At 44.2% G+C, this 23,046-nt stretch overlaps 1 protein-coding gene across 2 annotated transcripts in view; it reads left to right on the top strand.

Annotated features, from left to right (window-relative positions):
* Positions 1-23,046, top strand: part of LOC134360322 (dual specificity mitogen-activated protein kinase kinase 6) — a 148,110-nt gene that overhangs the window by 57,550 nt on the left and 67,514 nt on the right. For both annotated transcript variants that reach the window (XM_063074549.1, XM_063074548.1), the window contains exons 4-5: positions 1,478-1,591; positions 22,744-22,863. In XM_063074549.1, coding sequence (XP_062930619.1) covers positions 1,478-1,591; positions 22,744-22,863 — 234 coding nt within the window. The remainder of the gene's footprint in view (positions 1-1,477; positions 1,592-22,743; positions 22,864-23,046) is intronic.

The following is a 23,046-nucleotide window of genomic DNA, read 5'->3' as shown; positions in this document are numbered from 1 at the left end:
AAAACTTTCAAGAGCTCTTTAAGGAAGACAGCTGCAAAGATACTTTGTCCTGTGCCTAAGACTTTTGCACAGTACTGTACATTGTCTTCCCAGTTACCAAATAACACTTCATACTACTGAACTCATACAAAGCTAAGTACTCTATTTCTGTTTCCCAACCACCTTCTCATTTTAAACAATATACAGTACTGTGCAACATTCTTAGGCACCCCAGCTATATATATGTGCCAAGGTCTTTTGCACATTTCTGTATTGCTCGTTTATCTTGAATGGGCCCCCTTATTTTTAAACGCTTATTCTCTCACCAGAGGAGTGATCCTCTCCATTTCCATCTTGTCCTGAGAGCTGAAGATCTTCTACATTACAATGAAGGCATCTCCACTCTTCTGAACTTCAAGATCAACCTCAGGATGCTTGAGGAACCCAGTGGACCAGGCATCATTTACAGAGAGAAACAGGCAGCCAGTGTTCCAGGTCAAGACCCTCCATCTTGACTGGTCCAAATCCAGTCCAGATGAAGGGTCTCAAACTGAAATGTTGTCTGTCCTTTTCCCTCACGGATGCTGTCTGATCATCTGACCCACTGCATTTGCAGCGTGTTGTGTCTCTAGCACATTCAAGACTAGCATGTCCAACCTTTCCTCATGGGATAGTGTGCCATTCCAGGATCAAGCCCAGTAGACTTCCTCTGGACTGCTTCCAAAACATTCACATCTTTCCTTAAGTAAAGAAACCCTGATGGAAGGCAGTCCTCCAGATGAGGTTTCATCAATCCAATATAAACCTGAACCACTATCTCCTAACCTTGCTTTCAATTCCCAGTGTTCTCTTGTGAAATTTCCTAATTACTTGCAGTATCTGTATACCAGATCCCCACTGCACCTTGGATGTAACTTTTTGCAGTGTTAGCCTTAAGCTGATCTGGATTTCTTTGGACTGATTGTAATACCCACCATTTCCCCATTAGCAACTTCAGAACTCTGCTTTTGTAGTGTTGTAATATCCAGGTCCTTAAAAAATGAACCACGTTGTCTGACTGTTACGTATGCGCGGAGCAAGAACGACAATGGCATGGTATAATTAAACTTTTTTCTGAGTAATATTAGTACACACAGGGAAACTTGTAGTGTGTGAACGATGAACCGGGCCCGTGAGATGAACAGCACGTGCACTCGAAAACCTTCACCAAAAGAGAGCACCTCCTGCACGTGAGAGCCACTAGACTCACCACGCTGTCAATCAGCTGCAGGCGCGTTCGTCACATTCCCACAACCGATCTGCTGTGGTAGTGATTGGCCTCGATGGAGACGTACTGTGCGTGCTCCATTGTGTGTTGTCCACTGGGAGTCCAATGTCCATGCTCCCGTCTGCTTTATTCACCACCTGCTCTAGTTGAGACGGTCCTCTGCTGGCCTGAACCGTACTTACCGGCCACTGTTTACTGACGGCTACTAAACTCGAGTGCTTGTTTCCACAGAACTTTGAGGTGAAAGCCGATGATTTGGAGCCACTCTCGGAGCTGGGCCGCGGTGCTTATGGCGTGGTGGAAAAGATGCGACACACACCCAGTGACACGCTGATGGCCGTCAAGGTAGGGGCAGTCTGCTGAACGGCGTCTGGCTTGTAGGTCACTTCGGAAGAAGGGGGCCGTGGCCTTTGACCCTGGTGTGTTAATTGTGACTTGAGTCGGTGGTTGTTGGTTGTACTTTCTCCACTTGGCCTGGTTTTCCTGTCGTGCGCCATGCCCTGGGCTCCCTCGGTGTGGAAATCCGGGAGACCCAAGCGATGACTGACAATGGAACCTGGACCAGCAAACAAGATGGGGGAGCTCTGTGGGTCACATAGCATCTGTGGAGAGGAAATGGGCAGGTCACGCTTCAAGTCAAGCTTCTTCATTTGGGATTAAAGGTAGAGGAGAGAGAGGGGCAGTCCAAAGGGGGTGAAGGGAAGGAGGAGGGCAAGACCTGGTAGGTGATAGGTGGATCCAGGTTAAGGAGGGGTGATGGGTAGATGGAGGAAGGAAGAGTGGAGATAGAAATGGAGCCTGAGAGGTGATAGGTGGAGGTAACGAAGGGCGGCCGACGATTGAATCTGATGGGCGAGGAAGCTGGGAAGGACATGAACTTCTTGACCATTGCTGCACCCTTCCCGGAAACGGTAGCTGCACTAACTCACCCAAATAATTACGTAGCAAATTAACTCCAGTCTGTACCATACCTTCCTCAAGTCTGAAACGGCAACGTGAGTAACAGCAGGGGCAGGTTTGGAGCTCAGACCTTCCGGTCAAGGTGCTGGAAGAAAGTCTGCCCGTACTCTTGAATTTTTTCAGTGCCAGCTGGCAGTCCACACATTGCGCAAGATCCAAAGTACTGTGTGTCCTGGGTAAAGTGCCCAAATAGGATATTAAGTTATGATAAGTCCGTTGCAAAAGTTGTCGGCATTAAACATTGGTTAGTGAGGCCCTCCCCCCTCCCCACACCTCCTCCCAGTGGAGTAGAAACCTCCCCTTGGCTGCACATTGTGAAGGCGTGCACTTGATTGGGATGGGTTCTTCCTTCTGATTACTGATGGTTCACGGGGCACTGGGTGGCTGCCTCTTTGTTGTGCAGGCAGCTTCTCGTCTTCTACACTGCAGAGCCCATAAACCATGGAGCAGAATTAGGCCATTTGGTCCATCAAGTCTGCTCTGCCATTCCATCAAGGCTGATCTACTATCCCACTCAACCCCATTCTCCTGCTGTCTCCCCATAATCTTTGACACCCTTACTAATCAAGAACTTATCAGCCTCTGCCCAGTGATTAGGCCTGTACAGCTGTCTGTGGCAATGAATTCCACAAAGGTCAGAGGTGAGCCAGTGCCCGGTTCCTGCTTCACTGCAGTCCGGAGACAAAGGCCAAGATGCACCTGGCATCTTGCTCCTCCAACCCCCACCCCTGAGCTTTCTGCCAGGGTGATTGGAATTTAACCCCACTCATGTGAATGGGGAATATTGAGGCTGAGAGAAAAGTTAGACAGTTTTTTTTCTATTTGTTGATGTATTTGGCTAATTTCTACAACTTAAGGTGCTTTTAATTAAATGTGTTATTTTTAGATGTTACACTGTTGGGGTGGAGATATGCCTCTACCAAAGGAGGTGTGAGGTACTCCTCCCTCTGCTAACCTGCAGGTCACCCTTGGGAAAGGTGTAGCACCCCGCGCCCCCCCCCCACCCGATCAGGGTCATGTGAAGCCACGGGAGCAGCTGGTAGATGGTCATTTGAGCAGCTGGTGTGTATCACAATTCCTGGTTATGCGACCACTGACGCCAGCAGACAGTCTCTGAAGAGTATTGATATTGGATGGGGTCACCTGACTTGTAAAGGCACTGCCCAGAAGAAGGCAGTAGCAAACCACTTCTGTAGAAAAATTTGCCAAGAACAGTCATGGTCGCGGAAAGACCTGGTGGCCCACGTCATACGACACGGCGCATAACGAACAAGCCATTGTTTAAGGATTTTGAACTTGTTATACATGCCCTGGCCTTTATAAACAGTTGTATTAGGGAGCTGTTGAAAGGCTGTCAGGGTGTTCCGGAGATCAGGCCTCAGGAGGCACTGCCTGGGGCCAAGTTACTGCTCTTGAATCATTCCAGTTGGTGGGAGGGTTCTTGGGTGTTGGAGAGAGTGGCCATGTCGATTGGTTGGGATGGGTGAAGGTTCAGGTTGGGCCTACTTATGATTATTATTATTATTATTATGATTATGAGGACACGCAGTCCCCTTTAATTGTCATTTAGTAATGCATGCATTAAGAAATGATAAAATGTTTTTCCAGAATGATATCATGAAAACACATGACGAACCAACTTAAAAACTACAAAAACCACATAATTATAACATATAGTTACAACAGTGCAAAGCAATACCCTAATTTGATAAGAACAGACCATGGCACGGTAAAAGTCTCAAAGTCTCTCGAAAGTCCCATCATCTCACGCAGACGGTGAACCTCCAGCGCCGCCAACTTGCTGATGCAGCATCCTGGAAGCATCCGACCACAGTCCGACTCCGAGTCCGTCCGAAAACTCCGAGCCTCCGATCAGCTCTCCGACACCGAGCACCGAGCACCATCTCTGCCGAGCGCTTCGACCCCGGCCCCGGCAACAGGCGGTAGGCAAAGCCGAAGATTAGGGGCTTTTGTCTCCGGAGATTCTCGATCGCACAGTAGCAGCGGCAGCGAAGCGGACATTTCAGAAGTTACTCCAGATGTTCCTCTGCGCTTCTCACGGCTTTCTCCATGAAATCCAGATCGTGCACGGCCCCTAGTTACACATAATCGAAATTCACTGGGAACGGCCGCGCACACTGCATCGCGCCACCATCTTCTCCTCCCTCACCTTCATACTTGGTCATGTAGGCCGAGATTCACGCTGACCTTCTGTATTCGACTCAAGAGAGTGGACACCAAAGCCATAGGTGAGGGCCAGCGTCATCCAGCTTGATAGGATAGTATGAATTCCCACAAACTGTTAGAGAACTGGAATGCCACACATGGTGGTTGTTTTATTGGACATTGAACGTACACAGCTGAGTATAAATCTCTGCTCCTTTGGGTGCTGCTGACCACGTTTATCTGTATTAGCATGTCCTTGTCAGGAGCTCTAACATAACGAGCAGTCCTTCCTCCATTTATTAACAATGCATGGAAATGATGGAGAGGAAATGTTAGTCAGCCCAGAACTTTTCAGTCAGGTTTCTGTAAGTGCCATGCCAGCAAGGTTTTCATTCCTGAAGGATATGGTTTTGACAAACTTCTACAGATGCGTGTGGTGGAGAGTGTTACTGACTGACTGCAGCAGAGCCCAGTATGGAAACACCAATGCCTTTGAATGGAAAATCCTACAGAAGGTAGTGGGTTTGGCCCAGTACATCGCAGGTAAAGCCCTCTCAACCATTGAGCACAGCTATATGAAACGCTGCCATAGAAAAGCAGCTTTCATCGTCCGAGATCCTCACCACCCAGGTTAAACTCTTTTCTCACTGCTGCCATCCGATAGAAGGTACAAGAGCCTCAGGACTTGCACTTCCAGGTCAACAATTAGGCTTTTGAAAAAAAGGGGATAACTACACTCACTTGCCCATCATTGGGATGTTCCCACAACCAATGATCTCACTTTAAGGACTCTTTATTTTGTTACTTAATGTTCTCTTTATTTATTGCTACTTATTTATATTTGCATTTGCACAGTTTGTTGTCTTATGCACTCTGGTTGATCTTTCATTGATCCCGTTAATAATTACTATTCTATAGATTTGCTGACTGTGCCCGCAGGGAAATGAATCTTGTGGTTGTATGTGTACTCTGATAAAATTTACTTCGAACTTTGGTTCAAGATAATTAAACAAATACGTGATTGAATTGCAAGTGCGAAGAAATGAGCTTGTTTAACCAAAGCATGTTCTAAAGCAGCAAGGAGAATTTTGACAGCTCATTTGTATGATGCTGGTAAATGGCAACAGCTTCCATTTATACAGTGCCTTTAAGGCAGCAAAAATCTCCATCGAGGTAGGGGAAAAAAAACATAGACTCTGAGCTACGTAAAACTGCTGTCTGTAAGGAGTTTATACATTCTCCCTGTGACCGCGTGGGTTTCCTCCGGGTGCTCCCGTTTGTTTCCACGGTCCAAAGGCGTGTCATTTGGTAGGTTAGTTGATCATTGTAAGTTGTCCCATGATTAGGCTAGGGTTCAATCTGGGGATTGCTGAGTGGTGTGACTTAAAGGGCCGGAAGGGCCTATTCCGTGCTGTATCAGAAGATTAAAAAATAAAGCATCTTGGTGCAAGAGGACTAAAATTTGGTGAGAGACTTTTTGAGCAGGAGGTAAGGAAGAGTGTGAGGCTCTTTAAAGAGAGGACGCTAGAGCAAGGAGCTCTTTGTAGCTGTTCCAGGGATCGGAAGCCTCTCTGTGGGTTTGAGTGGATGGGGGGTGGGAAAGGAGCTTGCTTTGTTGTTGTTGCTGCCGCTTGTGATGCTGTGCATTGTGGGTATTTTATGTTGGCGCCAGAACGTGTGATGATACTTGTGGGTTTCCCCCAGCACATTGTTGTGTGTGTGTTGGTTGTTAATGCATTTCACTGTGTGTTTATGTGATATACTTAAATCTGTTTGTCTCTTTTCCATTCTCAGTGCACATGGGCAGCTTTCAAACAAAGTTATCAGCATGTGTTGTATGAGATAGAAGTTTTCTTGTCAGTAGCGTGTACTTATGATAGAGAGGAGATGTTATGTTATTTGGTGAACTTTTATTTCAGGAATGCGCGATTAGTAAATGTGAGTGGGCAGTTCTAGCCCACAGTGTTTTGTATGTGGAGAGTTTGCTACAATGTGTTGACCTGGTAAGGTCAATTCCTAATCAGCGTGTAAATTCCATGATATCTGATACGGTATTAGGTCTGCTTTCTGATTGTTGTTTATCAGGTCTGTACTTCATTCCAGATGAACTTTATTGGCTTTTTCTGTTCCTCTACTTTTTTTTTTCTTAAAATATTCTCGCTTTCTGTGGCAGTCACAAGACCAATTTTTCCACATTCCTTTACCCAAATTTGTCTTAAAAGAGGCAGCCCATAAAAGTGTTATTTATAGCGTGCAGAGGTAATTCAATAAACAAGCAGCTTATTACAAATGAGGGCAAGCTGGAGACTGCATTTCTAATTTAAGATAACTGGTCTGTGTGGAAATTATGTCAGTTATGCAGTCGCATAGCTAATTTTTCTGGTAGCCTTTGACTTGAGAACCAGCCTGAAAAGATGGGGATAGGAACACATTTTTGTTTTGAATTTGGAAGACCTTTTCTTTTCTTTAAGAGTTGTTGGTTGCGTTTTGTGCAATACTTATTCCCGTATCAGCCCAAGTTCCCTCTGTTGCAAAGTGCCCAAAGCTTCTTTGATCAAATTGCTTCATTGTGTTAATGAAACCATCATTACAATCAGAAAATGTATGAAATACTCAGCAAGTTAGACAGATCTAGAGAGAGACACAGAGAGAGAAACAGCAGTTAGCATTTTCTGCCAAACGCCCTCCTTGGAACTAGGAAAGTATTGGAATGATTTTGTGGTCCTCATTTTCCACCCCAGGTCTCCTTTGTCAATTTCCGCCACATTCAACAAGGATCCACCATTTATAAGAGTTATCCTTTCTCCTATTTATCCCTCAGCCCAACTATCTGCAACTTGGAAATTAGTTTGTTTTCTTGCTTTCACAGCTCTGACTGCTTTTGACTAGTAACATTGCTGTTAATTCCTTTTTCATAGATGCTCTCTGCACATTGACCATTTCCAGCTCTTTCTGTTTACAATACTGTGCAAAAGGTGTGTGTGTGTGTGTGTGTGTGTGTGTGTGTGTGTGTGTCTATCTCTGGGTTGCCTAAGACTTTTACACACTACTGTGTATTGGTTAAAATAGGAAGGCAGTTGGGAAACAGAATTAGGAGTACTTAGCTTTGTATTAGCGCAATGGTATTGTGTTATTTTAGTAACTGGAAAGACATTGGGGTGGCAGAGTGGAGATGTATCTCTGCCAATGGAAGTGTAAGGTGCTTCTCCCCTCCACTGGCCTGCAGGTCACCACTGGGCAAGGTGTAGCACCTGCTTAGCCCCTGTTTTTCACCCCCCCCCACTGATCTAGGTCACGTGAAGCCCAGGTGGTGGATGGTCACATGAGCAGTTAATGCACGTCGTAAGTCCTGGTTACGTGACCACTGACCTCAGGCAGACAACCTCTGAAGTGTATTGATAATGGCTGGGGTCACCCATCTTGTAAAGACAGTGTCTAGAAGAAGGCAACAGCAAACCACTTCCGTAGAAAAATCTGTCAAGAACAATCACGGGCATAAGGGATGGAAGACTATGATTGCTACATCATGTGACACAGCACATAATGAACAAATGAAAGACTTACTGTGTAAGAGTTTTAGGCACCCTCGCTATATATATGTGCCTTAGACCACTGTACAGTACTGTATATTAGTCTAATAGTTTATCCTTTCCATTGGCCAGGTGGTAAAACTGACCACTTATTATTGTGAGACATTTGATTGTATTATCACATTTACAAAGTGTATTGGAATGGATGCTAGGAACTATTTATTATGAAAACAAACTTGGGTGCATCAATTAAAAAAAACTTAAATAAGCTTTATTTTCATATTCTGTGCCTGGTAGTACTTCACCTGCCCCCTCAACTATAATTGTTTGTAAGTTAATTTTTTGAGAAGGTATTTACTTGGTCACAGAATTGTGCGTATTGTTGGCAGTGTAGACAGTTATTTTTCCTAATTGTCCCTGAAGTGAAGAAGCAGTTTAGTCAACCAGATCGGTTAGTTTGGAGTCCTTTACACTTGGTGGCTACTTTATTAGGTACAGTAGATACCAAATAAAGTGGCCACTGAGTGTATACTCGTGGTTTTCTGCTGCTGTAGCCCATCCGCTTCAAGGTTTGACGTGTTGTGCATTCAGAGATGCTTTCCTGCACACCACTGTTGTAATGTGTGGTCGTTTGAGTTACTGTCACCAATCTATCAGCTTGAACCAGTCTGGCCCTTCTCTGACCTCTCATTAAGAAGGAATTGTTGCCAACAGAACTGCTGCTCACTGGATTTTTTTTTTTGTTTGTCACACCTTTCTCTGTAAACTCTAGAGACTGCTGTGCATGAAAATCCCAGGATGTCAGCAGTTCCTGAGATACTCAAACCACCCTGTCTGGCACCAACAATCATTCCACAGTCAAAGTCACTTAAATCATATTTCTTCCCCATTCTGATGTTTGGTCTGAACAGCAACTGAACCTTCTGACCACGTCGGCATACTTTTATGCATTGAGTTGCTGCCCCATGATTGGCTGGTGAGATATTTGCATTAATGAGCAGGAGTACTTAACAAAGTGACCACTGAGTGTAGATATGTCAGACCAAGCAAGGACAGCAGGCATTCTTCCCTGAAGGACATTTATGAGGCTGATTTAAATTTATATTCCCATGCCATCAATACAGAGACAAGCTGTTAGTGCCCGACTTATGACTTACTGCGCCATTTATTGTGGAGGAGCACTTCATATTCCGTTAATCGAATTTACCATTATTACAAGTTTAAATAGACATCATTAACAATTTTGCTCAGTCCATTGCCCCTTGGAGTGTCTGGGTTTGTAGGTCCCCTAATACTAAGTCCTTATCCTGGTGTTCACATCTTCCTGAAGCTTGTCGCTCCCTCCAGCAATAGTGCAGTCACCTGAGTCGAACACTATGTTCTTCAAAGGGGTTGTCTATTGGTCGCTCCTCAAGTGCCTTTAGAGGCTGATCCAGGGTGCACTTAACCATAAATGGAGAAAGCCAGTGTGTGACATTGCCTCGCGTAGGTAGGCTGATGCCTAGGAAGCCAGCACACGCTCCTTTACAGATCGAGGTTAGGTTCCAGTGGCGTGGATCGCAAGATGACTGGTGACCCTTGGCCGCTGTTGTGATGTGTCCTCATCTTCCGCCAGCTCCACCGTTGAGGTCTTGGTTGGATCGCTGTTTGTCTGGAACCTCTCCCTTGACCGTACTGTCAGGGGCCTACCAGGAGCTAAGTGCCAGATGCCTGAACTCCAGATGGTATTGCTCTCAGGAGACCAGAAATACACAAGCCTCTCTACCACAACAAGGTGACAATCGTTGGAGAAGGCCCAGCAAAGGATCCCTCTATGTTCCTGCAAATTTTGCCCTTTGTACATTCCTGATTTCCTTTGCTCCCTCAGTGGTACCATGGCCTTTGCTGCCAAGCCTCAAGCTCCAGGCTCTTATTTCATAAATCCTCCACCATGTTCTCCTCCCTCTCTCTGACCAACCTTTTGGTCTTTTTGGTAAACAATCTTGGAGGAAATAATGTATCATTTGTTAATGCATGCATTACTAAATGACAATAAAAGGGGACTATGTGTCTTCATAATCTAATCTAATGAATATTAACTCTCAAGAGAAAATCTGCAGGTGCTGCAAATCCAAGCAACGCACACAAAATGCTGGAGGAACTCGGCAGGCCAGGCAGCATCAATTGTAACACTTAAACAGATTTTGCCTGTTAATTGCTTTTACCTTACTTGTGTCATGGTTATACAGGTTTTGTTCATCACTGATACACTTTGTTGCCCTGTTTCTCACCAGAGCTGTCATTAATTGGCTGTTTCTGTAAGACCTACTGGGTCATTCTTTGCCACGGCACTATCATCATTTTTAAAGTGGACAGCTTAACAATTTTTTTTAACAAAATGAAATACCACAAACATGTCAGTTTTAATAATAATAATACAACTTCACTTAATTTTAATGGAAATCTTGTGCTGTAGGATTTTAGACCATAAGACATAGGAGCAAATCAGGCCACTCCGCCCATCGAGTCCGTTCCTCATTTGATCATGGCTTATCTATATCCCTCTCACCCCATTTTCTTGCCTGTAACATTTCAAGCCCTGACTTATCAGAAATCTATCAACCTCCTTAAATGTGCCCAATGATCTGGTCACTGCAGCTGCCCGTGGCAACGAATTCCACAGATTCACCACCCTCTGGGTCAAGAAATTCCTCCTCATCTCTGTTCTCAGTGGACATCCTTCTGTTCTGAGGTGTGCCCCCTGGTCCGAGACTCCTCCATTACAGGAAACACCCACTGTATCTTGGCCTTTCAGCATTCAATACGTTTCAAAGAGATTCCCGCTCATTTTTCTGTGTCCCAGCAAGTGCAGATCCAGACCCATCAAACGCTCCTCATTTGATAAGTCTTTCATTCCCAGGATTTTCATGAACCTTTGAACCCTCTCCAATGTCAGCACGTCCTTCCTTAGATGAGGGGTCCAAAACTGCTCACAATGCTCCAAGTGAGGCCTTTCCAGTGCTTTATACAGCCTCAACGTTACATCCTTGTTTTTATATTCTCATCTTGTTGAAATGAATGCTTACATTGAATCTGCCCTCCTCACCACCAACGTAACCTGCAAGATAACCTTCAGGGAATCTTGCATGAGGGCTCCCAAGTCCCTTTGCACCTCAGATTTTTGAATTTTCTCAAACACGAGGAAATCTGCAGATGCTGGAATTTCAAGCAACACACATAAAAGTTGCTGGTGAACGCAGCAGGCCAGGCAGCATCTCTAGGAAGAGGTACAGTCGACGTCGACTGTACCTCTTCTTGGAGATGCTGCCTGGCCTGCTGCGTTCACCGGCAACTTTTATGTGTGTTTTTTGAATTTTCTCCCTGTTTAGAAAATAGTCCACACTTTTATTCCTTCTACCAAAGTGCATGACCATACACTTCCCGACAATATTCCATCTGCCACTCCTTTGGCCATTCTCCTAATCTGCCTGAGGCCTTTTGTAGCCTTCTTGCTTCCTCACTCTGCGCACCTCCACTTATCTTTGTATCGTCTGTAAACTTGGCCACAAAGCCATGGATTCCATCATCTAAATCATTGATATGCAATGTAAAAAGAAGTGGTCCGAACACCAACCTTTGTGGAACAGCACTCGTCACCGGCAGCCAATCAGAACAAGCTCCTTTTCATTTGCACTGGCCTCCTGTCAGTCAGCCAATACTCTATCCAGGCAAGTATCTTTCCTATAATACCACAGGCTCGTAGCTTGCTAATTAGCCTCGTGCAGCACCTTGTAAAAGGCCTTCCAAAAATCCAAGTGCATAACATTCACTGATTCTCCTTTGTCTATCCTGCTTGTTATTTCCTCAAAAGAATTCCAACAGATATCGTCAGGCAAGATTTTCCTTTAAAGAAACCATGCTGACTTTGGTCTGTTTTACCATGTGTCTCCAAGTACCCTGAAACCTTATCTTTATCAATTAACTCTTAAGATCTTCCCAGCCATTGAGGTTGGGCTAACTGGCCTATAATTTTTCTGCCTCCCTCCCTTCTTGAAGAGTGGAGTGACATTTGAAATTTTCCAGTCCTCCGGAACCATGCCAGAACCTAATGATTCTTGAAAGATCATTACTCATGCCTCCACAGTCTCTTCAGCTACCTCTTTCAGAATACCAGAGTGTAGTCCATCTGGTCCAGGTGACTTGTCTATCTTCAGATCTTTCCGTTTCCCAAGCACCTTCTCTCTAGTAATTGCAACAACACTCACTTCTGCCTCCTGACACTCTTGAACTTCTGTCATACTGCTAGTGTCTTCCACAGTGAAGACTGATGCAAAATATTTATTCCTTTTGACTGCCATTTCCTTGTTCCCCCATTACTACCTCTCCATTGTCATTTTACAGCAATCCGATAATCTATTCTCTCCTCCTTTATTCTTTATATAATGGGAAAAAGCTTTTGGTTTTCTCTTTGATATTATTGGTTTCCTTATCTTCATATTTAATCTTACCCCCTCATGACTTTTTAGTTGCCTTCTGCTGGTTTTTTAAAATTTTCCCAATCCTCTTAATTTCTCACTAACTTTTGTTCTAATATTTCCTTATTCTTTTGCTTTTATATTGACTTTGACTTCCCTTGACAGCCATGGTTGTGTCATCCCGCTTTTAGAACACTTCTTCTTTAGGATGTATCTGTCTGAATTGCTGTTGATTTTAACTGATTTTGAATGGTAATTACGCATCAGAGGGGAAAGCTAAAAATCACCATAGCTCGAAAATTAACATTTCACGCAAACTAAAGCCAAGTGGAAGATGCTCTTTATACTGGATTTCGTTAATTCCTGCCTTCGTTGTTCTGTCATCCAAATATAATCTGTACCATATCAGAAGAGGGGTTTGACATGCTCATTGGTATCAATGCTTTGACGTAATTTTAAGTGATGACTCCTTTAAGTCTCTATTTAAGTTTCCAATTAAAGCCTTCAGTTATAAACCTTTAACGATTCTGCTTGTGCACTCAGTGCTTTATTTTTAAACTGCTGTATTTTGAAGGCCAAAAGAATTGGGGGGAATAAGTAAAGTGCAAAATGTCAAAGATTTAATTGAAATAGGAGACAAATGGTTGAGTTTCCAGGAAAACTCTGTACATTTCCTCTGAAGTGTCGGGCTAATTTTATTGAGATTTGCAAATGGCCTCTCTTTTTGATCTGTATGGAAAATTGACAGGGGAATCAAAAATCTGTTGCTGGCAGCTTCAATGAGCCGTCTGCTCTAAATCCTTCCCCACGCCAGTACGGCAGCCGTGGGCATTGATGGTTATTACTGGCCAGCAGTGCTCCACACTTCGTCTCTGCCTTTGAGTAACTTTACACCACATTCTTCTGCAAAATTATATCAGTCACTGTCGCAGTCACAAGGCTGCATTACTTAATTTGTTAACTTCCAGCGCATTTGAATTTAATGGAGCGAATTGAACTTGGAGAAACCTTTATGCAGAGAAATCTGAAGAATGGACTGTTGATGTTCTACGGAAATATTATTTGTACTGTTTTGAAGCAGATGGTGGGTCTAAGTAGGATAGCCCCCAAAATTAGGTATCCATTGTGCAATTGACACACCTGCACACAGGCAGGATGCACATGGCATGCACGTACACACGCAAGTTGCAGTGTAAAAGGCTTGTCAGTTTGTTAGACTGCACTGAGTACATTGCTAATTGACCACTCGGCAACACGGGGTCAATAATGTCAGTGGCAAGTATATTTAGAAGGACATGAACCCTGCCTTTTGATGACTGCACGATGGCAATTAATTAATGTGTATAGAATATGGCATGGGCCAACCAGAGATCTGGTCAGAATGGTCATCCTGTGGTGGGCCAACCAGAGATCTGGTCAGAATGGTCATTCTCTGGTGGGCCAAGCAGCGATCTGCTCAGAATGGTTATCCTGTGGTGGCCCAACCAGCGATCTGGTCAGACTGGTCATTCTGTGGTGGCCCAACCAGAGACCTGGTCAGGATGGTCATCCTGTGGTGGGTCAACCAGGGATCTGGTCAGAATGATCATCCTATGGTGGGCCAACTAGAGATCTGGTCAGAATGGTTTTTCTTTGGTGGTTGAGCAGAGCCTGTGGTGGTGGGTAGCAGAGGGAGGGTTTAAGGCAGGACTGTTTCTGAGTGTGGTCTAAGCTTTCCTGCAGCTTATCTCGGAAAACCTGTTTATGCACTGATTCCTCTGCTCAGCAGGCACAGCTCCCCCCCCCCCCCAGTCAGATTTCATATTTCCTCACAGTGTAAGAAAAGGCCATTGGGCCTAGCAAGTATGTTGGCCCACAGATCACCTCCCTTTCTCAATTTATTTTCATTTTAACCTCTTCACCCCCACATCCCCATCAATTCTACCACACACCTGTACTAGAGCTCATTTTACAAAGGTGCAAAAAACTATGAAATCAGTAAAACAAAATATATAAAATTGCCTCTGGAAGCTATTGCACAATTTCTTATGGAAGTATGAGGGACATCCAACGTGCAGAATGTTTGTGGAATCATAACAATAGCTTGAAGAAATCAGCCAACAACTTACCTGTGGATAGTGCTTTAGGATTGAACTGAACTGAATACGCCTGGGCTCTTTCAATTTTGTGTTTTATATTCTGTGTCTTTTGCTCGTTTTTTGCCGTTTGCGCAGTTTTTTCTGTGCATGGGGGGGGTTGATGTTTTTCTTTGAACGGGTTCTAGGGTTTTCTTTGTATTGTAGCTGTCTGTGGGGAAGACGTATCTCAGGGTTATATACTACATACATACTTTGATAATTAATGTATTGTGACTCTGAGTATTAATGGTTTCTGAAGTGTGGTTGGAATTGTAATATAAGAAAGGAGGCAACTAAAAAGATCCATTGAACGTTGTGCAGCGGATCTAGACTTGAGGTGGTTCTGAGCAGCTGCATCACTGCCTGGTTCGGAAATTGCACCATCTCAGATCGCAAGACCCTGCAGCGGATAGTGAGGTCCGCTAAGAAGAACATCTGGGTCTGTCTTCGGGCTATTACAGACATTTACACCACGCGCTGCATCCGTAAAGCAAACAGCATTATGAAGGACCCCACGCATCCCTCATACAAACTCTTCTCCCTCCTGCCATCTGGCAAAAGGCACCGAAGTATTCGGGCTCTCATGACCAGACTGTGCAACAGTTTCTTCCCCCAAGCCATTAGACTCCTCAATACCCTCTAGGCCTTTTCTATCCATGTACCTGTCCAACTGCTTTTTAAAATTCTGTAAACACAACAGATTCCGCAGACGCTGGAAATCCAGAGCAACGCACACGGAATGCTGGAGGAAGTCAGGGTGTCAGGTAGGATCAGTGGAGAGGAATAAACGGTCACTGTTCCAGGCTGAGACGCTTCATCAGTCCCGATAAAGAGTCTTGGCCTGAAACGTCTATTTATTCCACTCCATAGATGCTGCCCCTCCAAGAGGTCCACAGCCTTGTCGTAGGGTTTGGAGGCTTATGTGCCTCACTGACCTGGAGAGCTATGCTGGCTGGAGTCGGGAGTTATGCTTTGGCTCTTGGTAGGATCACCCATGCCAAACAGGTCAAGGGGTAGAGGACAGTCTAAGAGTAGTCCACTGGTCCTCCAGGTTCGGGGGTTCAGCTCAGGGCTAACAACCATGACTGGTAAAACAAAATTGTTCTGGAAACAGCAATGAAGAATCCTTCTACATCCGAGTGTGACAGTATTCCTGAGTCTCCACACGGGACATGCATGACCGACAGTAGTGAAAACCGAGAGGAAGCTACTGACATGATGAAGGAAGCCCTGAACACCGCCAGAGATAGAGGACTTCATTGCGCCCCTAAACGCCGGCGGCGTAATAGGCAGTAATAATAATAATAGATGCTGCCTGATTTGCTGGGAGTTCCTCCAGCATTTTGTCTGTGTAACTTTTAAACATCACAATTGTATCTGATTCTACAGCTTCCTCTGGCGGGGGTCGTTCTTTACACCCGTCACCCTGGTACTGGCTGAAGGGTGAGTGTTAACAAAACTTTGGCATTATCTCCTCCATTCTTCTTTGACATGCTGCTGTGGTCTTTCAGTTCTCATGGTGTTTGGAATTAAAGTGTTATATGAAAGATCATGTAGTAACAGGCAGCCTGCTGGAGGAACAGCATCTGTGGGGAGAAAGGAATTGTTGTTTCGGGACCAAACCCTGGATCAGGATTGAGAGGGGGAGTGTAGTGAGATAGGAGTCCAAAGTGATTGGTAGACTAAGGTGGGGGGGGGAGGGTGTAATGATAGGCAGGTTGTGCCAGGTAGGGGAGGGACGAGGTGTGCAGTCACCCCTCCTCAGTCCACCAATCACCTCGAACTCCTGTCTCACCACGCCTTTCCCTTTATACTGACCGTCTCCCCTTTCAGTCCTGATGCATCGTTTTGACCCGAAATGTGGGCAGTCTCTTTCCTCCCACAGATACTGCTTGACCCACGGAGTTCCTCCAGCAGATACTTCATTGCATCTGAAAGACTGCCTTCCAGAGCACAGCCCTCCCTCTATACCCTAAAGTCAGCACGGGTGTTTGTCTCTGGGTTTGGCATCGAATCCTTAACCACTTGGTTGGTGAGGGGAGGGTGTGTGGCATGTGTTCAGCCAACTGAGCCCGGGCTTGAGACTCCAAGGCAGGGGCCATGGACCCACCAGTTAACAGTAAAGCTCCATGGCATAAAAATGGTTGGAAGCTCCTGCTTTAACTTAGTGTGCCGCCTTCCGGTGCCAATAGCAAGGTCAGCGTTCAATTCCTGCCGCCGCCCATAGGGAGTTTGTATCTCCCCGTGACAGAGTGGGTTTCCTCCGGGTGCTCTAGTCTCTTCCCGCATTCCAAAGCCGTATGGGGTCGGGGCTGGTAAGTTGTAGAAGTGCTTTGCTGGTGCCGGAAGCACGGCGACCCTTGTGGGCTGCCCTCGGCGCGTATTCCGACTGCGCAGGTTGCTGACGCAAACCGCGTATTTCACTAACAAGAGAAAATCTGCGGACGCTGGAAATCCGAGCAGCGCACACCAAACGCTGGAGGAATTCAGCAGGCCAGGCAGCATCTGTTGGGGGGGTGGGGGGGGCAGGTGGGGAAGTACAGTCGACGTTTTGTTTGGTCCGAAACCCTTCAGCAAGACTGGAGGGAAAAAAGGCTGAGCAGCAGATTTAAAAGGTGGGGGGGGGGGAGTGGAGGGAAGAGAGAACTACCAGGTGATAGGTGAAACTGGGAGGGGCCTTCACTGTATGTTTTGATGTACGTATCCCAAATAAAGCTTATCTTTAAATTTGGCGGAAAATGGAAGAACCTCAAGGAGTAATACAGAAGATGGAAGTAGAAGTGCAGCGCTCTTTACAATTTGATTAGCGAGAGGACTTTATGCTACACGTGCACTCTATTTCATTCATTGCAACACTTGTGGCTAATTGTTCCGTGAGTTGTTGTAGCAAGTATAGTGTTGGGTGGAGACTGCTGTCTTGGGTTCTCCACCTTTCATTAAATGAGGACCATAATAGCTCTGTAACTATTGTCCACCCTTCTGACACTTCAGATGGTGAAGTCACGTCATCTTGTTAACTCAGGCTCTTTATCTGTTTTTCTTTTGTGGAAATTGTCTTGTGTTGGTGAGCTGTTAAGAAAGCACAGATGTTTTGATAATGGAAAAAATTACTAGCAGGATAATCAGGACCATTCCAAGGTTTAGATCATTGAATAATGAAGAGGAAATGAGGGATGAGTGATTTTTCTTAACAATCTCTAATTGAGGTGGCATGCCTTGCGTGGTGTTGGGGAGGAGTAGAGCCAGGTGATCAGATTAAATACCGAAGAATCCAAGAATTGCTCTTGCAAATGGAGTAAAATCAGAATTTGAGTAACTAACCAGCATAATAAACTGATTACTAGCACGGTACTGGGGGAGGGGGAGTGGCCCGGTAGGGTGGCTAGTGCTTTACAGTGATCGGGGTTCGATTCTTGCTGTCGGTAAGGCAACTTGTACGTTCTCCCAGTGACTGCGTGGGTTTCCTCTGGGTGCTCCACTCCAGTTTCCTCCCTCATTCCAAAGATGTACATTTAGCGTTAGTGAGTTGTGGGCACGCTATGTTGGCATCAGAAGTGACCCCCCCCCAAAAAAAAAACACCAGCACAATTTGATGCAAGTGACACCTTTGACTCTCTGTTTCAGTGATTCGATGTCCATGTGACAAATAAACTAATCTTTATCGTTGCGGAGAAAGTTGATTTTGTTCACCCTAATTAATAAGGGTTAAGGATCACTGAACACAGGGCATCTTCTCCATTCACTCAGCGGTCCAGTTTACCCTGTAGCTTTCCACGCGCTGTCATCTTTCCTTGAGGCAAAACAGATCTGTAGGAACAGGATTACATCATTCAGCCCCTGGGCCTGTTCCACTTTTCAACTGTGACTCTGTTGCCTAATCTAACTCTGTTGCAAGTCCTCAGTATACCGTTCAACCATCAGGCTCCTGAACCAGTGTGGATATCTTCACTCACTTCAACACCAAACTGATTCCACAACCTAATGACCCACTTTCATTCTCAACATTATCTATCTACTTCTATTTTTTTCTCAGCTCAAGCTGAGGTAGCCATAGCCAAGATTACACATTTATCAATTACTAGGAACATTTGGACTATCGTAGTAGAGCTTAGTATTGTGGCTTTCTGAAGATTTACTTAAATATTGCTGTGTAGGCCTAATTGTTTAATGCTATTGTGATGATACCAGTTGGAGATATTACTATCGGGACAATGTATACCCCGTTCATATTCCATAGTCATTCAGTTTCCTCTTTTAATTCAGCATATATAGAAACATAGAAAACCTACAGCACAATACAGATCCTTCGGCCCACAAAGCTGTGCTGAACATGTCCTTACCTTAGAACTACCTAGACTTACCCACAGCCCTCTATTTTCCTAAGCTCCATGTATCCATCCTGGAGTCTCTTAAAAGACCCTATCATTTCCGCCTCCACCGCCACCGGCAGCCCATTCAATGCACTCACCACTCTCTGCGTTTTTAAAAAAAACTTACCCTTGATATTGCTGTTGTTTTTCAGTTATTGATTTCTGTACATTATGTGTGTTTGGAATGGCTATATCTATTAAGTAGTTGTCCTATAATAATATATCTGGATGATTATGATGGATTGATGTATCTGTAATTTTATTAATTTTTTTATTTGCAGTTTGCCTTTTGCACATTGGTTGTTTGTCAGTGTTTGTGTGTGGCTTTTCAAAGATTCTGTAGTATTTCTTTGTTCTACTGCGAATGCCTGCAAGAAAATGAATCTCGGGCTAGTGCGAGGAATAATTGATAAGTTTGTGGCCTCAGGTAGAAGGAGTCAATTTTAGAAAACCTAGCACATTTATTTTACAACGTAGCCCCCTCCTACATTTACACACTTAGCCCAGCAGTCGTGGAGCATACGGATCTTGGACCTCCAGAAAGTGTCCACAGCAGGGGTGATTGATAAGTTCGTGGCCTAAGATAGAAGGGGATGAGTTATACGGCTCTCTTTACATGCACACGCCGTTCAAACCTTTGAGTGATCTTGCAGAAAGTTTGAAGTTAATAACTCATCAGGGGTGATTGATAAGTTTGTGGCCTAGGATAGAAGGAGATGAGTTATTAACTTCAAACTTTCTGCATAATCACTCAAAGTGTTGAACTGCATGTACATGTAACGAGAGCTGTATAACTCATCTCCTACCTTAGGCCATAGACTTATCAATCACCCCTGCTGTGGTCACTTTTTAGAGGTCCAAGATCTGTATACAACAGGAATGCTGGACTAAGTGTGTAAATGTAGGAGGGGACTATGTTGAAAAATGAATGTGCTAGGTTGTCTAAAGTTGACTCCTCCTACCTGAGGCCACGAACTTATCAATCACCCCTCGTAGATGGTGACATATAGTGTACGTAATTTAATAATAAATTTACTTCGAAGTTCTTTTTACTGCTTTACCTGTTGAGTTCCTCCAGCTCCTTGTGTGTTGCTGTTCCATATACTTGCCTGATGTCAATCCCTTGATGTCAAAACTGAAGCTTCATAGTGAACCTGGAAATCAGTGGTAGAGAAGTGAGCCATTCATGCAGGACCGGTGCAGAGCAAAGGCAGTAGAGTTTATTTAGTCCAATTCCAGGCCCCAGTCGTCCAGCCCTCATCTAGGTAAACTTAAAAAAATAACGAGGAGGCCTTTCTCCACCTTTTCAGCTGGTGAACTTAATCTGGAAATGAGCTTGGATTTCCAGCACCCTTTATTCCCAAATGTGACTCTGATTTCACTCTTAAATGCAATCCTGTTCTGGGTTTCGCCACTAGATGGAACACCTTCTCTATCATCTCATCTGCTGTTTCAATTGATGGTTTGAAACATCTTGTTTGCATCACCCAGTGTGCCCTTTTTAGTTCAAAGCATTGCACGCTGCATTTCTGTAACTTGTGATCTTACTTTAACCCCGTTAGCTCTGATATCATTCTGTTTTATCACTTCCAGTACAATCACTCCTGACATGCAAGCATTAATTAAATCAAACCAATTCTGGGTTGGCTCAGAGAGAAATGAATTCTGTGAAATTCCTTTCATATCTCCAAAAATGAGCTGCAGGAGATGTGACCACTCACTGCATTCCCCATAATCCACCCCCCCCCCCATTTACTTGTTTAAACATCTTTCCCTAGGCTGCATTTTAGTTTTTTGCCAGCCTTTGTTTAGGAAGAGGTCCCACACCACCAGGGTCAGGAACATTTATTACCCTACAGGCTCCTGAACTGGCATGCATGACTTCCCTCACCTCAACCTACAGACTTATTTCAAGAACTCCTTACAATTCATGTTCTTGGTTATTTTCTTACTTGTACAATTTGTCTTTTGCACTTTGGTTGTTTATCAGTTCTTTATTCATGTATAGTTCTTTTTCAGAAATTCTAATGTACCCTACTGCACAAGAGCCTTTGGCGCATATATATAGCAGATGGTGATGCAACTAGTTAGAATACAATTTGTGATAATCCATTTTTCTATGACTATGGTTCTTATCTCCTTTTCTCTAACAGCCAGAAACTGTTAATGGAAACAATTTACACGTAGATAGAAATCAAAACTAAAGACAGAAAACTTTAGGCATTTTCAGCAGGTCAGGCAGCATCTATAGAAAAGGGAACTGTTACACTTTCTCTTTGTCCTAATTCTCCCTCACCCTTCACTGATGAGCTTTTCTCTTAACTGAAGTTTTAGCACTGTTTCTTTCACCACTGACCGTGCCTGACCTGCTGAGTGTTTCTAGCATCTTTTGTTTCTATTTTACACTTAGCTAGAATTCTTTACTTGCAGGAAGTTGCCTAAAGAAAACACGTTTGTTTGAAGAAGTTATGAAAGACCTTGATTAGCCTCAATTGGTGTCTTGGCTGTTGCTTTATCCTTGTTGGCAGAATTTCACCTTCCCTATCCACCCACTGTGGTCAGTAGTAACAATTTCCAACACTGAGAGACACTTCACATCAAGAAAAACAAATATTACAGTTCAGTGCGCTCTCAAGTTTATTACGAAACTTCATGAAGTCCTTGAATTGTGGATTAGGATTTACTGCGTATTCTCTGCAAGTGATCAAGGGGTGGAAGTTTGATCTCTGCTTCATCTGCAGCTTTGTACATTGCTTCTGAAATTCAGTTCCATTGACTTAAGTGCAAAAGTACCTGTTCATAACTACTTGTGCATGTCTCTAGGGATGTTTCTAGCCCAATCAATCAATTGTAAATGGCAATCACAGACCCCTTTCTTAATTGGCATTGGTCCATTGCAGAAAAATGGTTGGGAGCCCCTGCTTTAAGTGAATAATCCAGAGAGTATCAAAGGAACATGGACTATGGTAAATTGAGTATTTATTGAAACCGATTAAATTCAGTATATATCGTACACTTCATACAACATTTTTGCATGGTGTTTATGCACGTGTGGGAGAAGGTGAAAAAGGAGAGAGAGAGAGAGCGAATGGTAAGGGAGAGTGAGAGGATATTTTGTGATTGTCCACAAAAGGTCTGTATCTATTTCTATAGAATAACTCCTTTCAGACCGCTTTACATTGGATTTGCTGGATGGCATCTTTTAACAAATAGGTGATGATCATGACATCAGCATTAGAGCAGGAATTCCCAACCTGTTTAATGCCATGGGTTCCTAACATTAACCGAGAGGCCTGTGGACCCCAGGTTGGGAAACCCTGCTGCCGAGTTTTACGTTAACATCATACAGATAGAGGTGCTCCTGTCCTATCAAAATGGTGCCATCCTTTACCCACTTCTCTAGTTGATCTAGACCTATACACCAGCCATTTCACAGCTCATCCAAGGATCATGTTATTCACTGTGTGTGTCCTACCTTCCTAGAAACATTCTGGTCAATCCATTCTGTCCATAGCCCAAGACCCTGCTTAAAGCTTCATTCTAATTGCTTGTTTGAGTGGAACAGACCTTCCCCAAGTGTAAGTAATGCAAATAGTGTACCTGAAAATGTCAGTTGTGTGTGTGTGTATATAAAGATGAAGAATACTTGAGTTAATGTTGCTAATCTAATGTGAAAAGCAATTTCATTAACTGACATAAAATTGATTAGGAAGCTGAGCATTGCTTTTACAATTCACATTGACACTAATTGATTAACATTGACAATTAATTGATTAATTGATATTGGCTGATGGTATCTCTCTTTAGATCTCAAAGAAAAGCTGCCTGCTGCTAGGGTATGAGGACGAGCTCTAAGCATGTTGCTCCACTTGCGACAGCTGACTCTCTTGTCTTTTGCAGAGGATCCGCGCCACAGTGAACAGCCAAGAGCAAAAGCGGTTACTGATGGACCTTGATATCTCCATGCGCACCGTGGACTGCCCCTTCACCGTTACCTTCTATGGAGCACTTTTTCGAGAGGTAGGGAAATCACCAGCATCACATGGTCAAATGTCTTGTCAGGATTTGCAGAATTAGTGGCTCCTCATCCACTTGATCTGATTGGCAGAAAGTGCCACTGGATGCCCAGATTTCATGGAAACAATATTCATTGTATGTCCTGCAGTTTACATGTATTGGAATATCAGGCCAGGAGTAGCTGTT

Source organism: Mobula hypostoma, chromosome 22 (genome assembly GCF_963921235.1).
Source record: "Mobula hypostoma chromosome 22, sMobHyp1.1, whole genome shotgun sequence".
Taxonomy (NCBI): Eukaryota; Metazoa; Chordata; class Chondrichthyes; order Myliobatiformes; family Myliobatidae; genus Mobula; species Mobula hypostoma.
Note: the sequence above shows the minus strand (reverse complement) of the source record. Positions and strands in the feature narration are given on the sequence as shown.